General features: G+C 38.0%; 1 protein-coding gene across 2 annotated transcripts in view; it reads left to right on the top strand.

Moving 5' to 3' along the window:
* Positions 1-9,680: 9,680 nt before the first annotated feature.
* MBOAT2 (membrane bound glycerophospholipid O-acyltransferase 2) overlaps positions 9,681-13,085 on the top strand; it is a 217,050-nt gene continuing 213,645 nt past the window's right edge. The window contains exon 1 of one of the 2 annotated variants that reach the window (XM_077153131.1): positions 9,681-10,059. In XM_077153131.1, the coding sequence (XP_077009246.1) occupies positions 9,985-10,059 (75 nt within the window). In that variant the 5' untranslated portion in view covers positions 9,681-9,984. The remainder of the gene's footprint in view (positions 10,060-13,085) is intronic. The other variant, XM_077153133.1, reaches the window with a different exon arrangement.

Below are 13,085 nucleotides of genomic sequence, written 5' to 3'. Positions count from 1 at the left end.
ATTTGTTAAATTGTTGGGTTGTGGGTTCTTCTACTTGTTCTAACACCAGTTGTTTGATATTTGTTTAATTATGTTGAAGCAGTTTTAAATTCTAAAGGTAGCATGTAAAAAATTTGGAGTAAGGAAGAATATGAGTTCCTATATATTCAAAGAATGCTTAATCGCATGCAGCTATTAAAAACAACTTACAGAAATTTTTTTTGATTAAAGGTCTCCTAGAAGTGCCATTTTGAACAAGTTTGTTGAACCACACACAGATCCTTCCACTTGTTTCATTTTGGCGACATTTTACTTACCATGATAATGATTGTGGATGGAGGCACTGAGTGAGCTGATTCCACCAACCCCACTCACTTGAGTTGTCTTTTTCAGCAGTTTTGTTGGTTTTATATCAGTCTTCTCCACTGCAACCAGCTTCCTTTGAAGCTAACGAAACATATTTGTGAAATAATTGGTTTAGGTGATTTAAGTGTGCCCGTGGCCACTGGCAGTAGGACAAACATCATAAATTTTTACCTTAATTTTGTCACCAGTGATTTTAAGCAAAGGTCCATAGTTTCAGTCTTTCTCCCTACCTCTTAGGACTAAAAGTTGTTGAAATATATTATAGTGAGAATAGTCAAAATGATCAATTTTCAGGTTGAAGCCACAAGAAATTTGGTTCAAATACATATTTGGTTACTGAAAGATTTAAAAATGGCCGTAAAAGGAGTTTCTATTTTATTCATTGAAATATATTCTCTCTTTTAATTCCACTTTTGTCTATTTCATATTGACCTAATCATCGATTTTTCTAAAATTTTAAATGGTGTGAGCTGTTTTTGAAAAAAATTCTAATCCACTGATTTAGGTTCTATTTATGGCATATAGAAACAAAATTTTAGCTAATAAAAATTTAATTTTAATCACACTAATTAATGTGATTGGGTGTTGTTCCTAGTTGTGTAATATCCAGATCTTCCAACATGGGAGAGAGGTGAAAGGAGTCTCACTTATGTCAACAAAAGAAAATTCTAGGCTCAAAGCTTACTTTAGGATTCAGAGAATAACTAGTCCAGACTGGAGCAGGAGAGCATAGTGTTCTGGGATTCCAAGAAAAACAGAATTGACAGATTATCCCATGCATTTGGCCACGTTGAAAGGAGCTTTAGAGTTCTGTGGAAAAATTTGGAGATGAATTGGTGATAGTTACATAGAAAACTGAATGCAGTAAAAGGAAAGGCAATTGCTAACTCCAGGACAAATATAAAGTTGTATAGGAATAGAAACATAATGAGAGTATATTATGTGCTCATCTTTGAACAATCTTTATGAGGTTATAATGATGTAAACACTGAATATTTATTTAACAAAGTAGTGATATAATTACGTTGGGAAGGTACAGTTGAAGGGGGCATTGTAAAAGAACTGTATTGTCATCATCCGTGGTAAGGGTGTCAATATACAATGTTCAAAATCAAAAGTCTTGAAATAGCACTATAAACAACTTTTAAAAAGAAAATGTAAAGGCTAATACCAATAGAAATAGTTGAATTAAAGTGCTGACTGTGGGAAGTAGTAATCAGGAATGAGGACAGGTAGGACAGGGGATCTCTCTCTCTTTTAAGTCTTATAATACTATTTGGTTTTAAAAATTGTACATGTGTTACTTAAATAAAAATAAAAACAAAAATGACATTTAAAAAATAAAAGCAAGAGAAAACTGTTTGCATTTTTGAGGTCTCTTAACTGCTTGTTTTCATTTTCTCCCTGGAAGATCTTCTTAATTCTTGTCTATTATGAATTTTTCTCATAGAAGATCTCAGATACACCATTCCTTGGCATAGATTTTAGATGTGGGCTTATTACTTCCAGGTTTTCATCTCTATAAGCCTCTTAAAACTTGATACTGATATATGAATTTCCTTTACTTCTCCGATTCTCATCCTGATCCAAATGCTCTATCACTTGAGTGATGTTTCTATCCAATGCTGACTCTGACACGCAGGATCTCCAAGTCGTCAGGTTTCTGGTATTTGTAAAAAACCACAATCAATCTGAGATATAGATGAATATTTTCGTCTTTATCTTTATTACTGTGCTGGTTTGAAAGGATATATGCCCCCTAAGAAAGCCATGTTTTAATATAAATCCCATTTCGTAAAGGTAGAATAATCTCTATTCAATACTGTATGTTTGAAACTGTAATGAGATCATCTCCCTAGTTGATGTGATTTAGTTAAGAATGGTTGTTAAACTGGATTAGGGGATGACATGTCTCCACCTATTTGAGTGGGTCTTGATTAGTTTCTGAAGTCCTATAAAAGAGGAAACATTTTGGAGAATGAGAGACTCAGAGAGGGCAGAGAATGCTGCAGCATCACGAAGCAGAGAGTCCACCAGCCAGTGACCTTTGGAGATGAAGAAGGAAAAACGCCTCCCGGGGAGCTTCATGAAATAGGAAGCCAGGAGAGAAAACTAGCAGATGAAGCTGTATTTGCCATGTGCCCTTCCAGCTGAGAGAGAAGCCCTGACTGTGTTTGCCATGTGCCATCTCACTTGAGAGAGAAACCCTGAACTTCGTCGGCCTTCTTGAACCAAGGTATCTTTCCCTGGATGCCTTTGATTGGACATTTCTTTAGATTTGTTTTAATTGGGACATTTTCTCGGCCTTAGAACTATAAACTAGCAACTCATTAAATTCCCCTTGTTAAAATCCATTCTGTTTCTGGTATATTGCATTCCAGCAGCTAGCAAACTAGAACAATTACACATAAGCAATCAGTAAGAATTAGTGTTGAGCCTTTGATTATATCAAATAATTAAATGGTTTTAATAATATTATCATAGTTATTAGTAACAATATTAATATTAGTGAAATTACTTAACATTTTAATATAGGAAAAGTTCATGTATTTATTATTTATAAACCTAGTTAAATTTCCTCCTCTTGTTTAAGAATTAGCACCCATCTGTGAATTTTCTTAATTAAAATTAAGTTTTTAACAAAATAAGAACTCTTAAAGACCTAGGACAATGGTTCTTAAACTTCAGTAAATGCTTAAGAATTACCTGTGAACACTGTTAAAAAGCAAATTCCTGGGCTCTGACCTAATAATTCTAAATCATTATGTGTTGGCTATTTCCCAGGAATTTGGATTTTAGATAAGGGTCCCAGTGATTTTTATAAAGATGGTTCCATGGATCCCACTGAGATACACCGGTTTATTGGGTTGTAAGAGACATAGTTGAGTTGATTTTATTTTTCTTTTAATTTATTTTTCAATGATGCTCAAGCAATTCCAACGGGAACATTTTTTTTAAACTACCTTTAATTTTGTGTTGACAAAAGACTTATTCCTTGGCGTTAAAATGGAGCACTTAAAAATATTGCTTAAAAACAAATGTCTGCACACTGGGCTTTGCAGCAAATAAGGGTATTTATAATTTAAAAATATTTTAAGTCCATAATTGGATTAATACACACACCTTCTTATGTATGAGGAGCTCAGATCATATAAACACTGTAGAATCCAAAGGGAACAATTTTAAGTGCTCTCTTGAAGAAGTATCAAGGGAACAGTAGATGAATATATTTTACACATAGAGGAATAGAGTAGCTTTATGAAATGAGACCAAGTTCCTGGCTCCTGTCCTAGAATAATGTAGGATTATTTCATTGGTTACCAGCTGGATGCTCACCAAAAAGAGATAAATATTTGTGGATTTAGAGATGGTATTTAAAGAAATACTGTACAGAAGGATAAAGTCTAATGGTATCTGGAATTCTCAAAATCATCAGAGTAATGAGTTTAAGTGTGTCCCCAAGTCATGTTTCAAATTATAAATGATATATTCTTTGTTTAATTCTTATCCCTGAAATCCATATATAAATTACTGCGTTTGTCTCCTTTTTTTTCTTTCTACTGTGTAGGTTGTAAAGGCTCAGAATAGGCACTAACAGTTAAAAACAAAATAATATAACCTACCACCATACAGTCCAGTACAGTTCAGAATTTAAGAAGATGAAAAAATGTAATTTTTTTCGTCATTGCATTTACTTGTGTAAATGCAAAGGATGTGTCAATGTTTCAGGTGAGATAGGGCAGGATTGTAATAATTCACTTAAAATTAATATTCCCCTTATACTCTAAACCTTAGCCTTCAGTGTTTTTTATTTCTACTCAATTCAGAAGGGTAAGACGTCAAAAGCAACAATCTGTTTTTAATCTATATTTCTACCTGGTATATTGTATCTGTGACCATATACTGTGAGACTTGCATCTCCTATATTGATGATGAAATTTGATGATGATGGTGGTGGTAATGATAATGGCTAATATTTATCAAGAGCTTACAATGTGATGATAAGCAGTAAGTGTTTTAGGTGATTAAATGATTTTGGCACAATAAATCATTATTATTCCCATTTTACACATGAGAAGACAGAGGTTAAAGGAGATTTAAAAACTTGCCCAAGATCACATAGGTGATAAGTTACTTCAAACTCAGGTAGTTCCAGTGAAGAATTTCTTTACCTGGTGCTTTCTATAATCCTGCCCTCCTAATGCCTGAGCAGTCAGAGACAATATTCAAAATGAAGAATCTAAGGAAGGGTCCTCCTTTAATGGTTATTTCTTCTGAGCTACATCCTTACTTTGGAAATGGCAACCCATTATTTACAAATTTGAGAATCCAATTGGTCTAAATTACCTTGGGAATATTTGATATCTCTCCCATTATAGATTTTTTCCTTAATTTTAACGTTTGGTGGGTTTTAATAAGAACTGTCTTGTGATATAATATTTTAAGTTTAGAAATCAGAATTTACATACAAAAAACCCAAAGTATAGGAAACAACTATCTGCTTTCAAAATGGAAAATAAATTATAATTTGATGAGATCAAAGCCAGGCCATTATCTGATTATAAGACTATTCCTTAGCAGCTTCCTCATGTTTAGTACGAAGAGTCACTTGCTTGGAAAGCAAGTCCTTTGCAGAGGGAACTGGATTAAATATGGTAGCCACAGACTTCATAGATAAGGATGATTCCTATTTCTCATAGCTCATGGATTAAGACTCTAGTGTTGGTATTTTAATCCATGGACCAAAAACCAGCATCTAAAAAAATGACAGTAATGGAGGAAGGATTCAAGCAGAACATATCTATAACAAAATATGCTGTTTGACACATTTATGTACAAAGAGACAAATTTGCTAAAAATGACAGACTTCTTAGGACTACACCAAACTATTTGGGCTGCTGGAGAATCACCTATGATTTTCTCTTAATTACAGAGCTGGTAACAGAAGAGGGTGGGTATAACTTCTCCCCTAACAACCAGATGAGAATATTTAAAAAGCACTGATATGCCAATACATTGCAGGAAACTAACTTCTCTTATAATTATAGGTGAGCAGAAATAACTTAACTAATAGACAGAACTGAGAAAAAGGAGGCCTTCTTATCCAATGTACATCCCAAACAGATGCAATAAATGCTACTAATGGTGATAGTGATTATGATAAAGGTGGAGGTGGTTATAATGCTTTATATCTAAGATGTTTCATAATTTTTACACAAATAACATTAGGCAAACGTGAAAGCATGAAAGGGTTTGTAATTTGCTTTTCTATACCTAGGGATCAGAAGATAACAGATTAAGCCATAGAGGTGTTCTTTTACTTGAGAGTTGATCCACTCACATAAAAATGACAAAGTCAAATATTTCCCCAAGATGCACAGATACAAGAAAAAAATCTTCACAGGTTATTAAGAAATAGCAGACATTTGCTAGAAGAATGTTTGATTAAAGATATATTAGAGGTGGTTCTGAAACCAGTGGAGTAGCTGGAAAGACGATGAATGCAATTTTCAAATTTATGAGTAATAATTTGTTAACCTAGACTGATTGTAGGCTCAGGGACACAGAAGAAAGTTACAGAAATTCTTGGGAAGCATAGAAAAATTTTAGAGGAAGAGGGACTATAGAAATAATTTCCTTTTTAGTCTCTTAATAAATAATGAAACTGAAGTTTGTTCACTGCTGTCAGTGGTAGTCAGAAAACAGCGGAGCCAGGACTTCACTGGAGGACCTACCTCTATGTTGACTGTTTTTGTAACTTCTTGCTCAGTCTACTTTGCGAGTTCTTAACTGAAGCAGGTTAGGTCTTAAAGGGTGACTTTCTCAATTTCATTTTTGGTCTTAGGTTAGGATTAGTTTGTAAGTGTTGAAAGATGCCAACAATTTAATAGGGGTGGTTATGTGTATGGTACAATGTCCTTCATCATCAACATTATTCCAAGGTACAAGAATATTGAATAGGCAAAATGTTTGCCTGAGAGCGCTAATTTCATGACACATACCAATTTTATGAAACAAAAGCAGCTTGGCAGATTATTCATTTCTCCTGAGTGGTTTATTCAAAGTTAAAAATACATTGGGAAGGGAAAAAATCATCTTAGAAATCTTTAATTACCATAGTCATTTTTAGGAGGAAAGAGGAATGAAGCCAGGATAAGAAAACTGGCAGACTGACATTTTATTATACATGAACTCCTGCTCAGTGTTCATACAGTTTGATTTAAGTTAGTAATTCTTGTTAAAATGTGGCTGTTATATTTTTACTTTTCGTTATCATTTCTAATAATATTACTAATATAGTAAAAATAGTTTAAACTATTATTTTCATGTTCATAGTCACAACTTTCCTATGAGGTGGGATGAACAGTTACTGTTATCTATATTCAATAACGAGGAACTTCACAGGCACAGAAAAATTGGCAGATTTCACAGCTATTTGATGGCAAGGCCAGGATTAAAATTCAGGTCTAACTTTCAGCCCAGTTTCTTTCACCTGTATTCAGTATTTAAATTTTAACATTTAAGAAGGACCTTACTTGGTTCTTTTCCTGTAACACTTGACTCTGTTTTGTGTATATGGTTGTTTCTCCTTTAGATTATAAGCATTATTTACTCTTTATATATCCTGCACAGTTCCTTAAACATAGTTAAATAATCAATAAATATTTGTTTTTAAGAGTTAAGAATGTGAGAATCATTTTTATAGGAAGGATGCTCTCTGAGGTAGGACAGTGAGGTATTACATATAATTAATTCAATTATTTTCCCCTTCATCACCATTTAAAAGCTTCTGGTCTAATTAGCAGATGCTGGTCAGAAGGCCTGAATCCAATTTATGTTATCATCATTAAGTCATTAGCTTAAAATATAAGCTTCAGTTTCTTCATCAAAAACATGAAAATATGGTATTTTTTCCTTTTAATTTTTTTTTGGTTTCTAGATATAGTATTTTTAATATGAAAAAATAATTTTCATTTTCAGAATTACATTAAATTTCTTGAATGATAATAAAATTATTAAGCCTTACATGAACCAAGCACATTTCTAAGTTCTTCATAGGCAAGCTTTTATAACCTCATAACCCTATGGAGTTGGTGCTATTATTATGCTCATTTTTACACATGAGGAAACTGAGGCTTATAAAGGTTAAATAACATGCTGAAATCTTCAGCTAATTAAAGGCAGAGACAGACAAAAACTTGGGTCTGACTCCCAAACTTAAGCTATTATTAATTACTACACTATTATTTTACCTATAGCTTTACAATTCCGACACAGCTAAATTTTTCAGATGGCCCAAATGTCCAAATCATCCCTAGTCTAGATACTAATGCAAATAATTCCAGGTAGTCATTTCAAATACAGGCTATCTTGTCATGTTCTACTAAAAAAGAAATTCAGTTTCCTTTTTACTCCAAGAAAATTCCTATTCATAGACATTATATGTTCTAGATTTGAGATCTTATATGTATGCTACTTACTTTAGATTGCAATATGTTCCCCAACACCCACTTTTAAGTTTTTAAAAATTGTAGTTCCAATTTTCCTTCAGTTTGTATGCTCAGCCACCTGTGTGTTTCCTCTACACTTCCCCAAAGTGATGAAAAGAAAAATAAACATTTTCTGAGGTTACATTAATAGAAAGGTCCAGATCATATAGATATTATGCTTTAATAAGTAGCCATTGAACAGGTTTGCTTCCTAATTGATTAAAACTCCCATTGGACCTCTACTCCAGGGAGAATGAAGGTCTTGGTTTGAGTCTTCCTTCTATCCTGTATTTAGTTTAGGTTGAAAATCTACTAACTAGGATTAAAATAATCAAACAATTAAAAAATGTTAGGCAGGAAGGGATTGTACCAATAAGTTAACTTTCTTCTTTTCAGAGAGGCCACTAAGGTACAAAGAAGTAACTTACAGGAGTTCCTATATCAATACCCGTGCTGCCTCAATATTCTAAGACCAAAGCAGTCAAGTAAGTGGTATATCTGATAGACAAGAATTTCTGGACTGGAGGTAAGTGTGACCAAGAAAAGGGCCCAGTGTTTAAGAGGTGAGCGCTGGAGGTAGATTACTTGCTTTCCAATCGTTTCTTCACTATTTATTAACAGTGTGCTCTTTGGCAAGTTACTGAACCTCTCTGTGACTCAATTAGACAGATGGAGGGTGGTAATAGGACCCATCTCACATGGTCATTGTGGGGATTAAATGAGTTATTAAACCTTTAAGGCACTTAAAGCTGAGTTCTGCATGTGGTTAAACTCTCAATAAATATTAGTTACCCCAAATTTAAAAGTGTTAAATCCTTCGTATTTTGAGCTCTCCTGATAGTCTCCTCTGGCATTTTCCTTTTTAAATGTCTTTTAGGCAAAAATTGATGATTGTATTCTCAAGTACAAATGTTATTTTTTGTTAAGTTTTAGGGCAAAGTATATATATATATATGTATATGTATCACATACATACAACACACAAAACACCCACACATACTGAAGGCACGTGGAAACAGCACTACTCAAAAGTCTGGGGGAGAATGCCATGAAGGAGTAAAGAGATGCTTAGAAACAGCATTTCTTTCTGAGGAAGGAGGGATTTTTAATGCGGGACAGTTGGCTACCAAAGAATAATGACACACCAAGGTAAAAACTATTTCTCTCCCTAGCTAGCTGGACGCGATCGCGAGTGTAGTCCCAGACTAGCGTCTCTCTCCTCCCGGGGTGCCCAGGCAGGGCTTGAGGGTGACTGAAATGTACCGACAAGTGGAATCGCTTTCAAGTTTGGGATTTTGCACATCAATCCTTACAGAAAGGGACTTCTTATCTAGGTCACTTTTTGACATACTGGTCTACACCTCACAGCTTCAACACCAACTTCCCCCCTAGCCCCCAGACTGGCTCGGTGGCGTCCCTCAAATTGCCTCTTTGTCTGGCGGCCGCCCCTCTCTCCCTTTGTCGTCCACCGCCCCTCCTAGAGAGCTTTGGGGTGGCCACCAACCCACCGACGAAGAGAAACGAAAGGTGAGGGGCGCAAAAGTCACCTTCCCCGCACCCCCCAATGTCCACAACTCGGCCGAGAGGCCGAAGCACCGCCAGCGAGCCGCACCAGCCGCGGCCCGGCCCCCTCAGCCTCGGCCGCGGAGGGCGGGGGAGGGGAGAAACTCGGCTGACAGCCTCTGATTGGCTGCGGGGGTAGGGGCGCTGCACCGCCATTGGGCCGCGGCGCTGATTGGCGCGAGAGTGTGCGAGGTGGGGAGGGGGAGACTGGAAGCTGCTCGAAGTCGAGGGGTGGGGGGATGCGGCCGGGCGCCCAGGGGCCGCAGCCGGCCTGGTCCGGCCGAGCCGGGTCGGTCAGCGTTGCAGAGGGAGCGGGCCTCGGAGCGACTGGGCTGGCGGACGGCTGGCAGCCCGGCGGGGGAGGTGTGGGAGGGACAAGTCTGGTCGCCGCCTCCTCCGGCCCCTCCCCGCGTCTCCTCCCGGAGTCGCTCTCCGACCGCGAGCCGCGAAGGGCGGGGCGCGTCGGCTCCATCCTTGGTAGTTCTGGGCCGGCGCTGCCTCCGTCTGGGCAGAGCGCGAGTGTTGCGTCGGCGAGCTCGGGAGCCGGCGGGCAAGAAGGGTGTGCGGCTGAAAGAAGACCCCGGCCATGGCTACCACCAGCACCACGGGCTCCACCCTGCTGCAGCCCCTCAGCAACGCCGTGCAGCTGCCCATAGACCAGGTATCCGCTGGGCCGGCCCTGCCGTCCGGGGTCGGGCGGAGACCCCTCCACGGCGCGGCTGCTCCCTCGGCTGCGGGAGAGAAGGCATCTGGTGGCATCTCGCCCTGGCCGCCCTCTCCTGGGTCGTGGTGCCCATCTGCTCGGGCGCCTGAGAGAGGGAGTGGGGGCAGGGGCTCAGGGATGCCCCGGGGCCACTCTCTGCTCTGCCAGCCCTTGGAGGGGAAAGGGCGAGGGACCTGTTATTGTCTGAAAACCTAACTCTCGGTCTGTCTTCGGTCTGCCTTTCCCCGCCTTACTCGGCGTACCCACCCCGCCCCCAATTCCGTGCCCACCCAGCCCCCCGGTCCCGGGCGGGGGTGGCATGTGCAGTGGTACGCGCTATAGACACGTCGGGAAGGCTATTTATATAGACGTACGTGTGTGAATGCTCTGTCCCTTCTCTCTGTCACAGCAGCCATCGAATTGGGTCTGTGCACGCACCGGGCAGTTTCTGAATGTGTAGCTTCAAGCCTCCTCCAAGTGCATTTGGACGGGGATATAGACAGGAGGTCCAAAGGCTGTGCTTGTGCTTGGTAAAAGCTTGATGTTTGTTCCCTGCGCCAAGTGTAACTCCACGAAGAAGCATTATGGACGTGTCTGGGTTTTAAGAGTGCATGAGAATCTGCGGTTAAACTACTTGCACATGGGTTGTATGGGTGTGAAAGGGCGCAGTATTCAGCGATATTGCACTTTGGGAAGAGTTGCGTTCAACTATGGTTTATTTAAGAGAGCGAGGCAACAGTTTGGGGAAAGGAGAGGGGGTTGTGAAAGAAAGTAAAAGTGAGTTAATAATCCCAGGATTTCTAGCTGAGAAAGTTGTCACCTTGTGAATGAAAGAACCAGCCCTTTACTCTGCTCCCCTCCTCCTCTAACCCCTAAAAATGATTTGATTCTGTATATGGAAGGATGGTTTTTAGATGAGGCCAATTAAGTTTGTATAAAAGGCTTAGGGATTATTCAGAAAAAGGCAATATTGTGATGGAAAAAGTAGCACCATTTTTATTCGGAAAAGAAAGTTTGGAACTATTTTGTTTGATATTTAAGGCAGTTGCCAGTGGGGTAGTTAAATAATTGTACTGTCCCTAGGCTAAAGGTAATTAACTTTGAAAACTTATTTCGTGTGTATTGGTCTAGAAAACTGTTTGAACTTACAAGGGGTACTTGTGCACTGTCTTTATTTTGAATGTGTTGCTAATGCTGATGTCATCAGGAATTTCATTTATAATACAAGATTCCTTAGTCTCCATATGGCTTTTCATAGCAGTGAGGAAGAGACTTGTGTACCTGACTTTATAATATTAACTGCTTTGTGCTTTACTGTTCTAAAAAAAAAAAACTAAGTATGTCAGACAATTTTAAGAAGAATTCTTCCTTCTCTTCAAATCTGAGTTCTTTACTTATATTTCAATAATAACGTTTGATTGATAGTAAAGTACATACTAACCTCCCCCCGCCCCCATATCTTGCGTAGATTCAGATTAAGATACCAGTAATGAAGTTAATTGTTTATTATAAGAAAATATTTTTCTTCTCTGTTTATTAATAAATTGATCAGGATTTAGGATTTCTTGTCTTAGCCCTGTGGAGGCTTTTTACTGATTTCCAAACTGAAGATCAGTATATGACCTTTTAGTGTATTACACCCCTGATTTAAATAGGGTGCTGCCATTGTACCAGCAAAGGCAGGGTAAGTATCTGTTTAGAAAGGTTGCTGATGTGGGGCAAGGGAGCTAAGCACGTACCTTTTCATTTCTTTTAGAGAGACATATTCTCTCCCTCCTTCCTTTTTTCCTTTCTTAATTGTTTGTTACAGTCCTCCCTTCCATTATGAAAAATTACTTCCTTTACTAATAATTTTTAATTTATGTAATGCTCAAAACTTTAAAAAAGCGATTTAATATTAATTTAAACATCTCGTTTAAATATCTTAGCAATCTGGAAGAAGTTCTTTTCAGTACTGAAATTAGCAGGAGAATCGGGAAGACAAGAATTTTTTGCCTTCCTTCTTTATTATCTAAAGATCTTTGTTTTAGTTTCCTTGGCTGCTCAAGCAAACACCATGCAAAGAGTTGGCTTAAATGATAGGAATTTATTACCTCATGGTTATGAGGCTAGGAAAAGTCCATATCAAAGTGTCAGCAAGGTGATACTTTCTTCCTGAAGATTGGTGTTCTGTAGCTGGCTGTTGGTGATCCTTGGTCTTGGGCTCCACTGTCACATGGTGGCCTCCCCTGGCCTCTCCACCCTCTTCTGGGTTCTGCTGTCAGCTCCTGCCTGCTCCCTCTGTATATATATATATATGTGTGTGTGTGTGTGTGTGTGTGTGTGTGTGTGTGTGGTGTGTGTGTATGTATGTATGTGTGTATGTGTCTCTGTCTCTCTCATCTGAATTTCAATTTGCTTATAAAGGGCTCCAGTCAGTAGTATGATTATGGCCCATCTTGATCGAGTTGGACCACACCTTAACTGGAGTGACCTCATTAAAAGGACCTACTTACATAGGGTTCACACCCATGGGAATGGATTAACTTTAAGAAAATGTTTTTCTGGGGTACATAGCTCTAAACCACCACAGTCTTGATTTGGTTCCTTGGACACACTTTCATTCTCTTGCAATTACTCTGAATTTGTATGGCCATGATTCTGCATTTTGAATCACTTTTCTTTTCTAAGTAAATCTTAATATTGGGTTAATACTATTCTTTAACTTTTCTATAGTGATAATAAATTATTCCTTTGAAGCATGAAGAATTGGCTTTTTTTGTTGATGAAACTCTTGGAATAACTAAAATCTCATATTGTAAAATTGGATGAATAAGTAGTTATTTAGCCCTTATTTTAAAATTGAGCACAATAGAAAATGATTTTTATAATATGTAAGTAATTGAGTCCAATTTGAAAGAAAGCCTAAGACTTGATTGTAATCAAATAGTGTGATTCAACAGAAAAAATAAATTAGGAAATGAAAAGTGTAAAAATATATCTTG

The sequence above is a fragment of the Tamandua tetradactyla genome, chromosome 3 (genome assembly GCF_023851605.1).
Source record: "Tamandua tetradactyla isolate mTamTet1 chromosome 3, mTamTet1.pri, whole genome shotgun sequence".
Lineage (NCBI taxonomy): Eukaryota > Metazoa > Chordata > Mammalia > Pilosa > Myrmecophagidae > Tamandua > Tamandua tetradactyla.
Note: the sequence above shows the minus strand (reverse complement) of the source record. Positions and strands in the feature narration are given on the sequence as shown.